The 20,549-nt window shown below is 37.6% G+C and overlaps 1 protein-coding gene across 1 annotated transcript in view; it reads left to right on the plus strand.

The window, feature by feature from the left end:
* The window catches only part of DSG4 (desmoglein 4), a 36,717-nt gene continuing 21,600 nt past the window's right edge, over window positions 5,433-20,549 (plus strand). The window contains exons 1-3 of the mRNA XM_003356395.4: window positions 5,433-7,028; window positions 17,441-17,476; window positions 19,157-19,288. Of these exons, the coding sequence (XP_003356443.3) occupies window positions 6,981-7,028; window positions 17,441-17,476; window positions 19,157-19,288 (216 nt within the window). The 5' untranslated portion in view covers window positions 5,433-6,980. The remainder of the gene's footprint in view (window positions 7,029-17,440; window positions 17,477-19,156; window positions 19,289-20,549) is intronic.

Raw genomic sequence — 20,549 nt, forward strand, 5'->3', positions numbered from 1 at the left:
CCTGATAGATGAAATCAAATATAGGTAGAAATTCAGATCTTTTCACATGCTATTCTCTGGGAGAATAAATAAAGGTGTTCCTTCTTACAGGGGAACACTATTCTACTAGATACATCCTGTACCTTAGAAGATGGGCATGTCAAATATCTATCCATCTTTGCTCTCTATTCTTTTTTAGGTTTTTTTTTGGGGGGGTTGTTTTTTGTTTTTTTGTTTTGTTTTGTTTTTAGGGCCACACTTGTGGCATATGGAAGCTCCCAGGCTAGGGGCTGAATTGGAGCTGCAGCTTCCAGCCTACACCACAGCCTCAGCAATGCCAGATCCTTAACCCATTGATAGAGGCCAGGGATAGAACCCGGGTCCTCATGGATGCTAGTCGGGTTTGTAACCCCCTGAGCCACAAGGAGAACTCCCTTTGCTCTCTATTCATGATCAATAAACAATTTGGGGTTGTATCTTGGTTGGTAGGATAAGTAGAGGGCCTCTGGAGAAGAATGTTAACTTTATGGTTACTCCACCATGGAAAGATCCCCTATTGCAAACTAATAAATTAATATTCTACTTTAAAAATCATCTTCTATAAGCATCAATCACCAGGAGAACTGATTGGCTTTCAATATAAAGACAATAATAAAAGCAAACCTGGAAAACTCAGATGTAAGCCTTGCAGTGGGGAATTCAGGCCAAGTTAGATAATGAATAGGCCCCATTTGGGTGACTGGCTGGCTGGTCTTCTCCTTGCAACACCCTAATCATTAACAACCCAAAAGCTTTCCTTCTAAAACATTGTTATTTGTTAAGTAAGGATAGAGAGCAATATTGTTTAAGATGTATAATGTATTTTAAAAGTTATTAAAACCAAAAAGAGGGCTAAAAACCATTTAAGAAGAGAAAATTTTAAACGCAGATACAAAATTGTAAGAAATTAATGTGTTATAAATTAGAGTAGCAAACAATGTGAAAAAGTCATATTCAATGACCACTACTAAAAACTGAATGCTAGTATATAGAAAAAATAAATTATATCTGTACCTAATTCCAGAGGTTTTAATAAATGGCAAGTCTGTTAAAGATATATGCACTCTACATATTATGAAAGACAGAATACTACTCAAAGAGAGCACACTATGAGCTAATTTTTCTATAAAAATACATCTAATTTAAAGTCCCAAAACCTACCAGGGAAGAAAATTGATAAGGAGTTTTCAATTTACAGAGGTAAATTAACTCACTCATGGAAACAAACCCAGTTGGTAAAATTCCTGGAATTTGAACTAGATCTAAATATTTACCCATTTCAATGTGGCACACCGGCATAGGACATTGATCCTGTCTATAGATGACTATATGAGCACGACAAGCAAGAAACTATAATTAGAGATAAGCTACATAACATAAACAAAATAAAAACATATTTTAACTTCTAAACAATAAAAACTAATAAATGTGATAGAAATGAAGACAATGAAGATTTCCAGTTAATGATAACTGAATCAAGGTATTTTTACACTATCGATTCTATGAAATAAGATAAAATAATAGTTGAAAATAACAATCTGGAGTTCCCATCATGGTGCAGTGGAAATAAATCTGACCAGGAACCATGAAGTTGCAGGTTCAATCCGTGGCCTTGCTCAGTGGGTTAAAGATCCAGCGTTGCAGTGAGCTGTGGTGTAGGTCACAGATGCGACTTGGATCTGATGTTGCTGTGGCTGTGATGCAGACCAGCAGCTGTAGCTCCAATTGGACCCCTAGCCTGGGAACCTCCATATGCCGCGAGAGTGGCCCTAAAAAGCAAAAAATAAAATAAAAATGAAAATAACAATCCGTCTTCAAAAAGCGCATACACGCACGGAAATGTGGGCCAAAACTAGGAATTTCTAAATACTTCTGATCTCTCAAGGAGTGGAGATTTTCTAAAAGTAAATGATACAATCTTCTAAGATTTAGATCACTTGCCGGCTGTGATGCAGGCAAGCTAGAGGGTTATCAGACGACATTCTTTTAGGAAACTCATTCCACATCACTGATCAGTAGAGGAATCAAAGCTGGAAGGAAGACTCCTTAAAGATGTCATCTTTAGCTTCTGACCCCACAGAAATGAAGAAGGAAGAAAGAGAATACTATCGCACATTCAAGGTAACCCAAGGACAAATCCAGCTAAACTTCAAGAGTAAAAACCAGCAGAAACAATAGAATCCAGAAAAATACCTTAAAAGATTCTTATATTGAAATAATCAGGCATACACTACCAAATAAAAATATAATGAAATTCATATACCTAGGAGGACTGATCAAAACAAAAAGAGAATACACAAATTTAAAATATCAAGAATTCTTTAAAATAGGCCATAACTATGGATTATACAGATATTAGAAAAGTAATGAGAATATTATAATCAACTTAGTTAATTAGATTTAAATGAAGTGCAGAAATTCATAATAAAAAAGTACAATTTACTCAAACTAGAAAGCATGTTAAGAATGAATAATTCTAGGTCCCATCTCCAGAGATTCTGATTCAGTAAATCCATATTCATTATGTACTGAACCATACATTTTTGGTGCTAGTGGCCCAAGAATTATATTTCCAAAAGGACTATATAGCTTTTGAGCTCCTTGTTTCCAGAATTCTTCTCAAACAACCTGAGCCCAGATCCCATTCAGAGTCTGCCAGATGCATAACTAATAGCATCAAAGGTAAACTCTGCCATAATAGCTTTGCCAAAGGACACTAACAGTGCCATTAAAGAGTCATAGTGACATCTAAGTAATTATCATACTGTAGAACAGCCGCCACTGTTGTCATGATTGGGAGTCTAGGGGTGGACTACAATGATATTTTGGGGGATAAGTATGCAGCACATGTGTAATAAGTATGTAAGTAACACACTTTAATTAATACAGAGCTAGAAGCCACGCTATTCCTTCCGCCCTTATTTGGAAGACATCCCACACCAAGGACATGAAGTCACGGGGAATCAACAAGGCACCTCTCTCTGTGGGTAAGTATGATTTTAGGGTGTAAACTAACATCATCTTCATGGTATTAACCTAACTCTTGAGAAAACCGATGTTTAGCTCCATGATTTCTAACACCCACTAAATAACCTGGTTTGCTAACACCCTCGTTGCCGTACATAAACTGGCTTTAATGAGGTGACAGGTTGTTTATCTTCAATGCTGTTATCTCAAAGTGAACAGACATGTATTCATAGCAACAGCTCTAGGTCAAACCAAAACAGCTTTACATTTTGTCCATCCCCCCAGGCCCATGCTAATGAAAACCCTCTGCTCCAGTCAACTTTAGAACCTACTTGCCTTCAGCATTTGACGTAGTTTGGGACCATAAATAACTTTTAAATTTCCTTTGCTCTAAGACCTGTTTTCAAGAAATTAAGCTGCCCTTAGATACTTATATAATACCCACCAGTAACCCTAAACTATAATAATTTGATGGAAAACTTTGCCCTAACATCATTTTCATAATATCTTTGCCTGTGTAGATTTCATTTTCTTTTCAAAAACAATTTGTCCTGGAACGTACTGGATTAGCTGTCCTCTGTGGTATTATTTTAAAAATATATATTAAAGTGCTTGCTATGTGTTAAATGGGTATGACATATGGAATGAAAATGTCCTACAACTTTGGAAGCAAGATAAGACCATAGTACAGAAGAACAAGAACAATAATTGACTATCAAGAGCCCTGAAATTCAATGTACACTTTCATGTGAGCAAATCAAATACTACGGTTTGAGTTCAAACACAAATAATTGGGCAAACTTACTTTAAAATTTCCCCTTGCAAGGAGTTCCGGTCATGGAACAGAGGAAACAAATCTATGAACCATGAGGTTGCGGGTTCGATCCTTGGCCTCACTCAGTGGGTTAAGGATCCAGTGTTGCCGTGAGCTGTGGTGTAGGTCACAGACACAACTCAGATCCTGTGTTGCTGTGGCTGTGGTGTAGGCTGGTGGCTGTAGTTCCAATTGGACCCCTAGCCTGTGAACCTCCATATGTTGTGGGAGTGGCCCTAAAAAGAAAAAAAAATTTCCCTTTGCAGTGTCAGCTGTTAAAAATAGTTTTGTCAACTCTAAAATATAAAAAGGCTTTTTTTTAAAAAAGGTAATAACATTCAGCATCAGCTCTTTTCTACTTTGCCTTCACACATCTAGCCAGTACCGAAAAGTGGCTTAGTATATGAATATATAAATTACCTATAAATTAGGAGGTGGAATTCTTGTTCTTTTTATAGTACTAATAAACTTTTCAGCCTCTCTGGGCTATATTATTACATGGAGACAAGAGAAGGAAGAGAGGACAGATTGGATTAAGTACCATCCTCTCATATTCTTCTTTTGATGCGGGTACCAATAAGAATTTTATGTACATGGGCCAGGATAATATAGGTGGCACAAAGAAAGAGGATGTCAGCCATATTTTTAAAATTCTATTTATTTGAGACACTTTATTTTCTCCTCCTGTGTTTCTATAATTTCAGCTCATAAGCAGTATTGAACACTGCATTTCCATAAGACATAAACCATAAACCATCTGCAGAGTTGTTTGTGGTGTGTTTCTAGGGATAGAAAACCACACAGTTAGCCAGGGAATATCCCCACTTACTGATACAGTACAAATTCTCATTGTCCTTCTTTATCCCAAAATAGGTCAAGTTCTTGGTATAAAAAATAAAAACAAGGATACAACACAGTCAGAGCCAATTAAAAGGTCTTTGGAAGGCCGGATTGGAGAGAACCACTTCACACCACACTTTTTCTTGGAAATAATCTCAAGTGGTAGCATCTTTTGTACCTCTGACATATAGAGACACAAAAGGAAAATGTTCTGCATTCCTAAGTACTACTGATAGAGGATAGATCTCAAAGACTAAGAGTAATTTAATACTGTTCTGACCTAGCTATGAAAGAAAATTGTTCCATGATAGATGAAATTATTACATTTCAAATTTCTGGACAAAAATTCATGAAAACAAGGATGAAAGCTCAGCTGGGTATAAAACAGTTAAAAGAGAATTTTTTAAATGCTTATTTGCTCAAGCATAGGTTTTCTCAACTCTTGGTTTAAAGACTAATCTAGCTTACAATGAAAGAGTGGGTTAATATCCTCCCTGTGAATGTATGTGTGTTAATTCTAGACAATCTGGAGGACCACCCGAAAATGTATTTTATTTATTTATTTATTTATTTTTGTCTTTTTGCTATTTCTTTGGGCTGCTCCCACGGCATATGGAGGTTCCCAGGCTAGGGGTCTAATCAGAGCTGTAGCCACTGGCCTACGCCAGAGCCACAGCAACGCAGGATCTGAGCCGTGTCTGCAACCTACACCACAGCTCACAGCAACGCCGGATCGTTAACCCACTGAGCAAGGGCAGGGACCGAACCTGCAACCTCATGGTTCCTAGTCGGATTCATTAACCACTGCGCCACGAAGGGAACTCCAAAGATGTATTTTAAAATATGATCCATACACATGATTTATCAGGTAAGCTTATATATTTTTGAATTAGGCAGCTATCCCCAAATACACAGTTTGGCTTTCGCAGATCTATCCAAATACTGCCTCTTTGTAACAATTCATTTCTTTCCACTGCTTAAGTATAATTTCCTGCTCTCTGTCTCACAATATCTTCAACATATAATTCATTTCTATTCACTTTAGAATACTATGCCAGCTTTCTAATTGCCTAGACTCTTTCCTATGATTCCAAAAATGCTAAATTAATGTTCTCAGGGGACTAAGTGTTATTTGCAATACATTCCATTACTATGATAGACCTGCCTTGTTTCTGAATTGCAGGGATGGGGTAGTAAAGACAAGATTCAGTCTCCCTTTAAAGTTCTCCAACCAACACCCATTTGCAATGAGAGAACATTTAACTACATGTTCTTTTTATGTTTGTGGATGTTGCTGTCAGCCTGCAATTTTTGCATGAGAAAACTATACCTGTTCTAAGCCCAGAACAACAAAGGGGAAGAGACACGAAAAGGGGGAAATGATTTTCAGAAATATCCAGATGCTGCTTTGGTCTTTTCCTCCTATATTCTCAGGTTTCCAATTTCAATTTCTCTTCAATAAATATTTATGAGGGTTTAAAAGGTGTTCCCTATCCATGTTATGTCCTTTTTTATCAGTAGAAATGCCATGAGGTGTGAACACACTCTATTTTGGTTATTTAAAATAATTTAGTTAATGTTATACATACTGGTTTGACTGTATATTGAGTTAAGAAGATGCTAAAATGTAGAAACAAATATACTAGTGAAATCAAAGTTTCTTTGTCTTTGTTTTATTTCTTAGAGCATCTTTAAAATTGAAGAACGCATCTCAAATACAGGACTTCTTAAGGAGGAAAGCATGAGCCACCAGAATTAAGGATTGAGCGTTCCATTATTCTATATTTTTCCCTACACAATATTTAGGCCTGGTGCCTTTCCACAGTGTCCTCTGCTCAAAGTCTGTCCTTGATGTTGATTCTGTAGTGGACATGTATGTGTGTCAGTATATGTAATTTTGCTTTTACAATGTTGGCAGTAAGAAGAAGCCTACTAATTTTATTCAGCATGATGACAGGCCCTAGCATTTTAATTATTTTTCATGTTGTGAGTAATTTATTATTCATTGGGTATCTTCCCTGTAAATCTTGTCCTCACTCTGTAAGATTTTTCTTTGGTGTCCAACAAAGGGTTTCATTGCAATAAGAATCAAGGTGTGTCTATGCTTTTACCCAGAGCCCAAGAAATGCCAGTCTTCCTGACCAGTCCAGGAGTTTGGGGTGGGGAAACAGAGTCATTATAGAACGTCTTCATTCCTCTGCCTAGAGAGCAGCAGAGGCCCAGGCCCTCCTTAGAAGGGCACCTCGAAGCACATCTTGCTGCAGAGCTGAATTCAGGACTCAGGGGACCAGGACTAAAATCAAGCCTTACTGGAGTTCCTGTGCAAGAGAGACCTGGAGGAATGGATTGGCTCCTTTTCAGGAACATTTGCCTTTTGATCATTTTAATGGTAAGTAGAACATAAAGGTCTGGGAAAGAAATGCTAACTTGAAGCCTCACCTCTTATGTCAGTTGCTGGACTTTCTACATGGGATTTACTCCATTTTTAAATCCCTTCCTGCAAAGGGAATTCTATGAGGTCAGCCTCTGGTGACTTCAAAGGATTCTCCATGCTTGAGGGAATAAATCCCATAGAGAAGCAGGGTGAGGATCTGGTGGAATTAGACTTAAATAACATCAGAGACATAATCTAATTCAGATAAAGTTCTGGAATAATTCTAAAATTCATCATCAGAAATAAAATTGTCTCTTTTCTTTTACTTATACTTAAATCAGACAGATTGCTGTCAAAATTCCCAGTGCAAACGAGTTCTACATTTGTAGGGAAGGAAAGTTGATCAAGGGCATTTCTTTTAAACAGTTATTACCCTGTGAGTTTGTATCAAAGTGGAGGAATGCTAGCTATATCGAGATTACACTGTAACTAATTATGAAATATTAAGTAATAGCATTTTTTTTGCCAGTGAGAAATGACTAAGGAAAAAAATGAAGAAAACCAAGCCATCAAGACAAACCCTTTCTGAAATTATTAAGGCATTCTTATAGTCCAGAAGGGAACATTTAGGTCATCTATCTCTTTAAAGTAAACATGGCATTTTGGATATTACATTACTTTCCTCCAACCCTCGGGGGCTCACAGTGTGAAGTGCTTTCCAGATCAGCGACAAAATAGAAGTGTTCTACCCTTCAAAGAGTAAGGCAGCTCCTAATGCCAGCTCCTCAGAGGAACAAAGCTCAGGTTAGTCAATTCACCAATCTATTGCCAATTCAGTTAGAGAAAGCCTATTGCAAGAATAAAGTAAGATAGGTTAGATTATACCAGATTTAAATCTATCAGTGGTCAAGTGACAAAACAATTCAGTCAAGACAGTTAAGAAAAAAAAATAAGTGGAAAAACAGGAGAGGATTGTAAGGAAATTGTGCATATCTTTTTTTCCAAGCAAAGAAAGCCAAATAACCTCTAGCTAACTGCACCCCTGTCTCCCAGGAGGGTCAGCAGTGGTGCTGCACATAAACTTGGACAATGATTTCCGTCTATTCTCAGGCAAGTGGCATTATAGGCGACTCATCTGAACATCAGTTCCAAAGGGCAGTGGGCAGCCAAGCTGGGGAGATAAGGGAACACATTGTTGTATAGTTGGCCTGGCAGGTGCTATTCTTCTGAAGTTCACATTTCTATGAACTTTAAAAGTAGTGCAGCAGCCTGACACCGTCAAAGGACAAGCAGCCCAATTGGGAAGGGAATAGTGGTAGAACATTCTATTCTCTGAGCTTGGGAGGCAGACTACAAGGCAATTTTTGAAAAAAAAAAACTCTATAAACTGAAAAACTCCAAATAGAACTGCAATACCCTGTTACAATGTTCGCTATTTATTTACACTGTGGGAAGACTCTGACTCGACCTTTAACAGAAATCAAGAATCATCAATATAGACTTCTTGTTACACTTCTGTGGGTTACCTGCATGCTTTGACTCAGAAATCTTTTGTTTTCTGGAAAGAAAACTGATTGCATGCATCAAAATTTCAGAGGCGACCTCTGGGCATTGAATTTCACCTCCTATTCCTCTCTGTACAGGCATGTTTTATGACAGCATTGTTTAACTGAAGAGTTAATTTTTCTTCTTGATCTTGAAAGAGTATTATATTTCAGATTCTCAGGATCTCTTTTTAGTACTATTGATTTATCACACCTAGTAATTTTAGGGTTTTTGAAACTAACTTTCTCCCTACTCCCGATGGATACTAAAGAATCTGCATTTCTTGGTTATTAAGATAGACTTAAGATCTTTTTGCATTTCTAATAGATCTTTTAAGATGTCAATTAATAACTTTTGGAATTGGGATGTATAAACTTCCAGCATGTTTCAAGGTTGGAACAAATGCAAGAAATGTATAAGGAGAATCAATATAATATTATAGATGTGGGACTTTGGCATGTCCGCTTGTCTTTGATTTCCAGAACTTGAACTCTGCCCCTTGCTCATAACTAAATCAAAGGCTTTCTGGGGCATCACTGCAGCTCATCCTAATGAGGGTGTGGCAGCCTCTCGGCGACAGGTACTTTGTGTCATCTATCTCTCAACCACAGAGTACTCTAAAGAAGATTTTGACTGACTTAACCCATAAAAGGTAGCCCCAAACTCTAAGCTACAGCAGAATGTTTCACTGTATCACATGAGTCCTCCAGCATCTTCTTCCTAAGGATGTTCATCATGTAAAATGAACTGGGGAGTTAAGATGCGGTAAACACTGACTGGAGACTCAGAAGCCCCAGGGCTAAGTCATGACTTCTCCTCAAAGGGACTGCATAACTTTTGACCAAGGCACTCAACCTTGCAGGGCCTCCCTGTGCCCCACATCTGAACGCAGTTAGACATGATGTCACTGAGTTTCTTCCAATGTAGAAACTCTGAAATTCTATAATTATCTCCACTGAATAGGTATGTCATAGAAGTTCATATCTGGTTCCTGAATATTTTCATAACTTAGTAGGATTAGCTAAATATTTAAGGTCATGCTATGGATTGTATAAGTTTCACTAGTAAGAAATCACTTAAGGCAGAGCAGTCATTAGCTATGAGAGGCTGTATTTTACCGAGTTGATAAGATCATTACAAACAGCCATGTAGCTTTTAACAGATAAGAATTTTTGTGCACCCGCAGTGATTACTCATGCAACATGTAAAATGCAAACATTTCAATTAAACATTTTGGTTCCTGGAAAGTAAACAGGATAGGTGGCCAAGCATATAGATATTATCTCACTATAAGTTGAAAACAGGCATCAAAAAATGTAAAACATACTTAGAATTAGCCTATCAATTTAGTTCTCACATAAGCCAATGTGATTCTGACATGAGGGGTAGAAATTTATTTTTACCTATCTTACTGCCAGGTAAATTTCTAGAAGTGTAGAGTGGTGGGGAAAAAGAATACCTTATCTGATTTGCTTTTTTTATTTGTATTAAACAGAATACCCTAGATGCATTAAGTGATTGGTTTCAGTACTGTGTGTTTTAAAAACATGAATGTCCTTATCATACCAAAGGTTACGTGGAAGTAAATCTCAGCTGTTTTTTGTTGTTGTTGATATAAGTGGCTAAAGAATCACACATTTTTAAAGCAGTGGGGGAAAAAAATTCTATTTTTGCCTTCAAATTCCTTCAGAGTTCATGGTGAACTAAAAAAATAAATATCCTATCCCACAATATATCCAAGATTATTACCATAGCATGACTAATAGTTTTAATATTAAGTCTTCTCAATAATTTCTCCCTGTAGAGTTGTACCATACTGCTCTAAAAATATTTCCTGACTCTTGAGACTCTCTGATGCTTTCTCTCCCCTTTTCAAAGATATTTCTCTTTTTTACAGAACTAGATCTTGAGTACATACTCTATGACTCCTTTTATCCTGAAGTATCCAGGAAGGAGTCCTTGTAAAGCAGTGAAACGGTTGCTTGAGCTGCTGTGACGTTTCCTTTTCTTTCCCACGTGGGATCGAAGTGGGAATTCTTCACTCACAGAGGGCAGCTCTGATGACAGTGTTGGTGAGAGGAGAGACCAGAGGGAAAACTTCAGATATTACCTGCATCAGAAATGTTTGCCCTTCCTTTCTATGCAGAAAATTACATGGCTTCCAAACTCAAATGCCACTGCTTAATATACCTTCAATTATAAACAAAAGTGGTATAATTAGGCTTGAACTTGGCACCTCAACCATCTCCTTAGGAGGACAGCAACTGCTTTACTCAATTATTTTTATAAGTATTATTCAGGAGGGAACTGCTTATTAGTAAGTTGGTCCTAAGTGTGCAAATGACTTCAAAAACTGACTTCAAAAAAGTAAGTTATGGAGATGAAAAGTAGCCTTGTTCCTTAGCTACTAATTTAAACACAGTTGATATGTAACAGAATAATATGTGTTTCAACACGGCATATATAAAATCATCATATTCTCTCTAGAAGAAAGCACTGAAAAAGAAAACTAGATCCAGAAAAATTTCAGCAAGTTGCCAAAAGTTAGATGGCCACAGAATGTTGTATATCCCCCTAAAAAGACACACACAAAAAAAAAGTAAAAAGAAAAAAAGGGAGTTCCCATGATGGCGCAGCAGAAACAAATCCGACTAGGAACATGAGGTTGAAGGTTCGATTCCTGGCCTTGCTCAGTGGGTTAAGGATCCGGCATTGCCGTGAGCTGTGGTGGAGGTTGCAGACGTGGCTCAGATCTGGCGTTGCTATGTCTGTGGCATAGGCCAGTGACTACAGCTCGGATTAGACCCCTAGTCTGGGAACCTCCATATGCCACAGGTGCAGCCCTAAAAAGACCAAAAAAAAGACAAAAAAAAAAGCGTATTGTATATCCTATTATTCCCCCAGAATGTATACCTCATAAAAGGTCGGAACTTGTCTTCCACAGAAAAGACAGTGCCTATCACATAATATTTTACTGATAAAAATTTCTGGATGAATGAATGGATTTAATTTCTAATTTATCTTTCTTACCAAGTTACTTCACCATATTTCCCACCTCTATACTAACAGCCAACTTTAATGAGATTGTGAACCTCAATGTGAGCTTGAGGGTTAAAAATTGAGACAACCAAGGAGGTGGTTCTCTGGAATTTGTTCTGCCACTGCAGTTCCATTTCACCATCTTCTCCTAGTAAAACTTTTTACAGTTGAGAAAGTTATTTCACACATATAACAAGATTCCTGAAGGGTAAATAGAGGTATCCTCATTTTACAAATAAAGAAACTTTGAGGAGTTCCCTTTGCGGCTCAGCAGGTTAAGAACCTGACATCCATGAGGATGCAGGTTGGATCCCTGGCCTCACTCAATGGGTGAAGGATCCAGTGTTGCTGCAAGCTGTGGTGTAGGTCACAGATACAACTTAGATCCCACATTGCTATGGCTGTGGCATAGGCTGACAGCTGCAGCTCTGATTCACCCCCTAGCCCAGGAATTTCTATATGCCATAGGAGCAGCCATAAAAAGAAAAAAAAAGAAATTTGGGGGGCATAAATGATTCATAAATGTAGTATAAGTGGTACAGTGGAATTTGAACCCAATGTTACATGTCCAAATCTGTATCTATTGATCCAGAATTGACTCCTTTCCCCAAATGGGCCAATGCTGTATCCTATACAAGCTTCTTTCACAATGTCTACAATATCCCAATATCTTTTCTAATCTATCTGCTTTCCTCCCTCTTTTTAACATGTGACCCCTTTGTATACTGGTACTCTGTCTTAGTTATCATCATATTCTTGGAATTAGCACAGATGCATATATTTCAGCTTCTTAGGCACTTTTACATTGCTAGAAAAGGTCTTATTCAGGTTACTTTAGTTAATGCAAATTCACTGTAAGGACATCCGAAGACAAAGGGAAGACAGTGAACTCTCTCATCAACCAGGCCACAGAGACTGTAACACCCTCAGGGTTACTTTTGCCCCTCATCTGCAGCTGCTTCTAAATCCCTTTTCTAGTCCTCCACCATGATGGTAACTGATTCAGCCATCACCATTTTACCCGATGTCTCTTAGACAAGCTGAGAACAAACCACATCCTAGGATGATGTGTGACCTATATATGCTCTAAAAAGGTGACTTTTATAAGCAAGGAATTTCTGCAATTATCCAGGAGCCCATAACACTCCTCTACACTATAACTGAGGCTTATAGACTTAAGCTACTATGTGCAATTTAGAAAGACGATGTCATTTTATGTTTCTTCCAAAATACCCATTCTCTGGTGTTTCCTGGAAAGTGAGGAGGCTCCTGACAGGGCTCATGGTTTTGTGGGGTCTGAGAATAAAATCTGCAGAGTTCCTTCAGGGAGACCTTCACATAAAGAGAGAGGATTTGAAGGGCTTGGCCAGTGTTCCCCTCATCTGTAAAGCCAGCTGAGCAGGAAGCAGAAATACCAGAAGTGTACCACCCCTATCAGGCACGATGTAAGCTCTCATTAATAACCCTAGGATCTAGCATTGCAGCTGCCCCAGCCTAAGGGAAAAAAAAAATGTCAGGGACAGCAAAAGGATGCAAGGATGAAAAGGAGTTTACACTCAAGTATTCTCAAGGTAACCCTGGATAGTTGGTTAACCTTAAATTGAGCTGGCTTCTTTAGAAAGGACAAGAGCAAGGTAACATGAACTCCAAACACCCTCTTTATCCCTTTAAACTGAGGACTAATATGGTTGATGTGGCTAATTTCAAGTCCATAAAAATGGTTGACTAATACTTTTATTAATCTGGGATGCTGTGAACATATATCTTGTAAAGCACAGAAGAAAACTCTTCTTTCACTCTTCTTCCTCTTTAGAAGTGGACTGAGCAGTTACTGTGCCTATCACTTTCACGCTTTTTTATTCTATTTAGATCAGACCTGAATCAGAGAGGCTATGAGATTTGTCTAAGGTCACAGAGCTATTAAACAGAGCCAAGACTCTGACTCAGTTCTTCTGCCTCCGAGTCTCAAGTTTTTGTATCTATACCACGTTGCTTTTAATGAAGCTAGACTATATTGCAGGGCCATATATCCACTCTGAGATCTAAATTATTTTCCTTAGAAACATACACTGATTTAAGAAACTTAACACCAGCTTAATTGCTGCTATAATAATACTCTTCAACGGGGACACAAATATTCCTGAGATACATAAGCAATTCAGAGGACACAAGTGCACAGATAGTTTTAAATGAATCACTTACTATATCCTCAGCATCCATATACATACACATATATTCTTTCCTTAGGTCAATCTGCTGAGCGTGCTCCTGAACCTAAGGTATCAAGCTGGTTCTCTTCCAAATCCTCCTTAAAAAATCACACTTCTCATGAATAGTACATATTATTATGTCATATTGCAATAGGCTACAAAAGTATCTGGGTCACTAAACTAATGGATAATTCAAGATATCAATGTCAACACTGAGAAAAATAACTGACTCTAAAGCTCGTAATGAATGCTTTTGCAAGTCTGATAGTTTTCAAGGACTTTTTTTCAACAAAATTAAAATAGGACTTAATAGAACATCAGCTAATAGGTCATTCTAAAATCATTTTATTGATAGATTACTTTGTAGATTTAAGTGATATAATTCAAAATAAGTTTAAAGAATTTAATGACTCTGCTGCTAAAAAAAAAAAAAAAAAATCCCAAATCATCCACCTGTTTGTATGAACAAGTTTTGTTAGTACTTGGCAACTGAAAAACAAAACCAAACAAAATAGAATGGTGCTAAAACTTATTTAATTCTAGCGATGTTTTATTCATGAACTAATTGTCTTTAAAAACTTCATCCAAGTCTTTGCAATGAACTTCTGATAAAATTTTACTTTCTATACATAATACTGTACCGAAAATTTCATCTTTGCATATTGTTCAATAAATTTGCTGCCCATAACAATTGTAAGCAAATTCAATCTAGAAGAAATTGACTTTTAACACTGAAACCTTATAATTACAGAATCCCAATAAAGTAACATTTCTATTCACATTTTTGTTGCAGAGAAGTATGACAGACTGTTCAATAAAAGCCTTTAAATGATATTAAAATATATTGAAAGCTAAAAAATATATTCCACTAGGAGAAATCTATGGGGGATACGGTTCACTAAATAGAAATAGGATATTTCAAGGAGATCGTTCAAAGAGAAATAGAAATGAAATAAAATTTCTAACTATTAAAGAAGAACTTAAATCTATTTTTTAATGGATGGGACCGGGCATCAAATGACTACAATTTTTGGATTCTATCGGCTGCAGTTAAAAAGTACTATAACAGTTTTATTTTAAAATATCAGCACTTAACAATACTCTTAAATTCCATCCTTTACAGCTGATTAATCTTACAATGAAATTTTTTAATGTCACTATATAAAAGTCTGAAGAAGCAGGTCATTTTTCAGAAAAAAAAGAATTTACAGCTACATAAGCAAAACCTTTAAAATCCTTGCAAGGCAATATTAGGAACAGTCAACACAAACACTGAGATTTTCCCAAAGCCAGGAACCACAATCATAGGACAGCAAAGTTTAAGTAAAACCAGAGCAATTTGGTAAAATAACATCAAGTGATTCAAGAGAGGCTTTAGGTGTTGAGTGAATTGTTAAAAGATAAACTGAGGCATATAAACATTTTAAGAATTTTTTTGAACAAAAATAAATTCAAATCAGGCTTTGCCAAAGTGTTTCTAGTAGTGAAAAACAATCCACCAACAGAAGCTGGGGAAACACTTTTATAGAGAAAAAGCAGAAGCGAAGTAAGGGAACTATTGGTTGACCACAGCCTAAATCTTAGTTGACTCTTATCAGCTATCCCTGGGTTCCAGTTTTGTCATCTTGAGGCATTTTAGGGGATTATATTTTGGTTTGCTTACTTCAGCACCACAGAATTAGACCACCCTAGTTGAATAACCTCCTTGTTTAATTAATTAAATGAAAAAAGAACCAGTGATTTGGGTCCATCCTCCAGTGGGTGTTTTCATACTGCCCAGATGCAATATTAACCTTGCAGGCTTGTTGTAAGCAGGCAGAAACCAGGGTGAGGACAGAGTGAAAACTACCTGCCACATCATTGATTGAATTATGAGCAGAACCCCAGCTAGGATTCACTCCCACTACCTCCCAGTTAAAATCAGGTTATTCGGTTGAATATAGCTCTCAGGGGAAGCAGCATAATGAGGTTAGAATGATTCTTGGTCAAGCCTAAGACTACGTCAGAAAGGACATGAGGAACAGGTGGAAGAGAATACCAAAGAGGAGAAATAAAAACAAGAGAAGAGGGAGGGAGAGAAGGGAGTGGGAAGTTGAAGATGAGGAGAGAGAGCTTCTTATTAACCTTGGGCTTATGCACTAAGCTCACCAACCTGACATCCACCAAGACAGTGCTTCTATTTACTTCCACCGGAGGACAGTGCCTGAGAATCCCATGTCAGAGTTTAGTCTGTAGCTCTAAACTGCAGCATCTTTCAGTTCTCTGTTAACCTAGGATCCCAGTGACCAGAATGGAAGACATCTATTAAAGTGATACATCGAGTTCCCGTCCTGGTCAGCGGGAAACGAATCCGACTAGGAACCATGAGGTTGCGGGTTGGATCCCTGGCTTCACTCAGTGAGTTAAGGATCTGGCATTGCTGTGAGCTGTGGTTTAGGTCACAGACATGGCTCGGATCTGGTGTTGCTGTGGCTGTGGTGTAGGCCGGCAGCAACAGCTCCAATTGGACCACTAGCCTGGGAACCTCCATATGCCGAGGGTGCGGCCCTAAAAAAAAAAAGACAAAAATACATAAATAAATAAAGTGATACATAAGGCAACCTTCAAAATGGATGTCTCTATGTCTTCACTGATGTGGAGTTTTACCCTGATAATTAAGTGCAAAAAAAAATTACCAAATGGGGTGTTATAATATAATCTCTTTTTAGTTAAAAAAAAAAAATACAACTTGTGTAAGTAGTTTTTGGAAAAAAAAAAAAGTTTGAAAGTCTTTCTCCAAATATTAACTATGGTGACTTCCAAGTAGTGGGATACTGTGTGACTTTTCCTTTGTCTTCTATCTTCCAGAATCATCTACCCCCAGTTTTAGAAACACGAGAAGCCCCAGTCCATAGCCCTCTTGGTGCTTCCCAGCACCACTTCAGCACTGTGTCCATGGTCTGTGTCTTACCTAAGCAAGTGCTAATACCTGAGTGTCTCAACTTCCAGGGCTTTTCCCTTGTCACCATCCCTTAAGATCAATGACGTGTTTGAAAAACGTTTTTGTCACTCCCAGACTCTTATCCAATAAAGTCCAGACTCCCTAGTCTGGCATATAAAGCATTTCATGATGTGCTTGCAAGCTGACATTCCAAACCTTGTCTCTCATGTCTCCTCACTGTTTCCTCCACCTTCATGCTAATATTATTTACCATTCCTGGAACCTCCTCTGAAACTCTGTGCCTTTATGCCTGTGCTCAGCTTTTATTCCGAATGAAAATTTCTTCCCCATCAAGTCCTCTTATCAAAGGGGGTTCATCCTGCAGACCCGTTTCAAATCCCTACTCCCCTGTGAGGCTTTCCCAGAATTCGCCTTGGTAACTTGAGTTGTCCAATCTACCCCTTCATGGAGCCTCTGCTGAAGCACGTATTCTAACTTGCCTTGCTGTGGTTATGTGTTTGTCTTCCAAAGGTTAAAGCCTCTAGATGACAAAAAGCCTGTATTATTCATTTTGCATTACCCATGTTTATTCCATATTATTAACAAAATATGTGTTTAGCAAACATATTAATGAGAGAACATTGTCAATGGTTTTATGTACTGCTTCCTTTAAATTATGCAAACTTATGCTAATGTTATACCTTCCATAACAGGTGGTGCTGGAAGTAAACAGTGAATTTATTGTTGAGGTAATGTATAATAAACTATTTTCTCAATTTAAAATCAAAGGAAAAATGGAACTTCGTAATGCATCATAAACCAAAAATTAGAATATAATTGTCAAGATAAAAGGTAAAAGGAAGAACCTCTTCCAAAATGAAGGGCAATGGTAAAACCCATATTCCCAAATAGCCATGCATTTAGCCATGGTTTTAGACAGCTCAGTGTGGTAACTCCTACTTCTCAAACTTATACTATTAGCTTATTTATACAGTTCCTCACCTAAATCAAAGAAAGAGAAACAAAGTAACAAATTAGAATGGGAAGAGGATTTTTAGATAGTCACATCAGCAAGAAAGACAATTAATGGGAAATAAATGAATGAAAGATATAAAAGTAAAAAAATGCATAATCACCCCTAAACAAAACAACAGAGAATCTGGTACCATTTAGAGCAGGACTCAGGAAATAAAGCTACTGGTCTCTGTCTCCAGCGGGGCTTTATTTCATTTCAGTAGTTAAATTTTCATTCTGACCTCAAACCATTGAAGAAAATAAAATTACTTTTCTACTCTCTGTTGACAAATGAGGGAATATGTAGTACATTTCAGGAAGTTGTATGCAAAAGGGGGGTGGGATGCAAAAGCAAATGCTTGAAAGGGTAAATTCCATTCACAGGGAATATTTCTTTTCCCCAAAGTGGTAATTAAATGAAGCCTTAGCTTAATCAAAAAAGAATATTCTAGGTCTCAGTAAGTACATTAGAAGTTACTTTAAAAAATATGTGTTTATACACATATGCATATGTTTATGCTTTATACATATGTTTATGTACGTAGTAACATTTCTAAACTCTTTACCTATAAAATTCTTAAACATCCTCCAACAATAGCAAAAACAAAACTACAAAGAGAAAAACATAGATCAAACAGAGATAAAAATGGACAACACTGAAAAACCACATGGGTATCCATGGGATTACTGCTTGGGACCATCAATTCAGCTGAAATCTTCTTCTAATCCCATGATAATATAGGTGGCTACTTAGCCAGAGTGGTGTCCTTAGCAGGAGAAGACAAAAACCCTTTCCCTCCTTGAAGTGAACGCACTCACCACCACAAAACTCCTTCAACATGGGTTGCGGGAACATGGAACACTGGCCATCTTTTTAGCTCTGGAGACCAGAAAGCCCGGTCAGAGCACAATGAAGGGTGAGGTGGGAAAGGCCTCTCACCTTGTGAGGAGAGACTGAAGAAAGATAAACCACACATATTATCCAACATAACCCACTACGAACTCCACACAGAGCTCATGAAATTTGTTCCGCTGGAATCCTATAGTTAAAAAAGAGATGATTCTGGAGTTCCCTTCATGGCTCAGCGGTTAATGAACCCACTAGGATCCATGAGGATGTGGGTTCCATCCCTGGCCTCACTCAGTGGGTTAAGGATCTGGCGATGCTGTGGCTATTCTGGTGGCCCAAAGTTGTAGCTCTGGTTGGACCCTTAGCCTGGGAACCTCCATAAGCAGTTGCTAGTCAGGGTGACCAAGCTATATCTATCTAGAGTTATGAACTAATAAAAACTTGCTTTGTTCCTCAACTCCAATGTCGTTGCTTCTCCTGAGTGCATCTCACAATGCTGAGTAAATGCCCTTACCAAGTAAAACTGTTCTAACGTTTTATGAAATGTGAACACTTGCTACTTAAGGTCAAAGAATTAGACATGGAGAATGGCACCACAAAATGGCAAACCGTCAGAAGACAGAAGCGAGAGTGGATCAAGTTTGCTGCGGCCTGTAGAGAAGGAGAAGATAACTCTAAGAGGAATCCTATTGCCAAAGTAAGTGATGAAATAAACGGGAGTGGGCTGCCCTGATAACAAAGGCTTCTGCAGGGCAGGAAGGCCCCTAGATTCTTCCAGGATTTGCAGCCTTCACTTCACCACAGTGATTTAGGAAGATGGGTGACACAGGGTAACTGGCTCTCATTGCTGAGGCACCGTTTTGAATGTTACCTTCCAGGATCTGATATAGGCACAGGTCCTTGCGTGATCCTAAAAGAGACTTGGATCTCCAGCACAATTGACTGTATCTGTTTATTGGTGTTCTGCTTATTGCCACCTGTATATGTTATAGGAAAGCTAGGCATGGTGTCATAGCCTTCTGACTAGCCCTCCCCCAAATCAAAGGTTTACAGTATTGATTAATTCTCCCCAAGAGGGTAAGAATTCCCCAAAAGTTCCCAAGAGATTCCAACATCCAGAAATGAGAAGAGTCTTAAGAAGTATTCCAAATAATGGCAATCAATAAGGAAGGAGAGTGAAGAAAAGAATGTATAATAAATTGATTCCCAAAGGATGGGACCCACATTAACAGCCTTACTAGCTCTTTCCAGGCATCTTGGCCTTGCCCCACTGATAAAATCAATGGTAGAGTGATCTACCAGATTTCTCTCCTTAAAGCTTTACATGTATACACAGCTTAAATGTATATACAAAGCTTTACATATTTAATAAACATCAGCAGCGGTGATATTACAGATATAACTTCAGCTCAAGAAAAGAGATGATTTATTCGCTTTCAGAAGTTTTCAAATTTTTGGAAATTTTTGGAAAGCTTTAAATTGTTATTGTTTCCATTTAACTCATAGTTATACCTTTATGTTATCCCATTTGTATGGAATATTCTTTTTTTTTTCTTTGTGTTTGGGGAGTTTCCTGAATTTTCATCTTTATAAATACTATCTTTGGGTTAGAGTGGAGTTAATCCAAGTTGTTTTTCCAACTGTTTACTTACTTGTGGATATTTGGGTAACAAATCAGTATATTACTGAGAGCTCTCATCATTAGTACATAGGTGAGATTTCAAAATTAAAGTACTTTTCTTCAAATTCATGAGCAATAGATATAAAACTATTCAAACAAGACTATATGGCAGAATATTTGCCATAAAATTTATTTGGCAAATGGATGATACAGTAGGTTTCAATTGATAAAATTATTGCCAATATCTCTAACCACTGTATTTCTCTTCAAGCTTTCTTAAGTTATTAAATCTCTAATTAAAGTCTAGGCAGGGTACATATTAATGTGACACAATCTT

This window comes from Sus scrofa, chromosome 6 (genome assembly GCF_000003025.6).
Source record: "Sus scrofa isolate TJ Tabasco breed Duroc chromosome 6, Sscrofa11.1, whole genome shotgun sequence".
Taxonomy (NCBI): Eukaryota; Metazoa; Chordata; class Mammalia; order Artiodactyla; family Suidae; genus Sus; species Sus scrofa.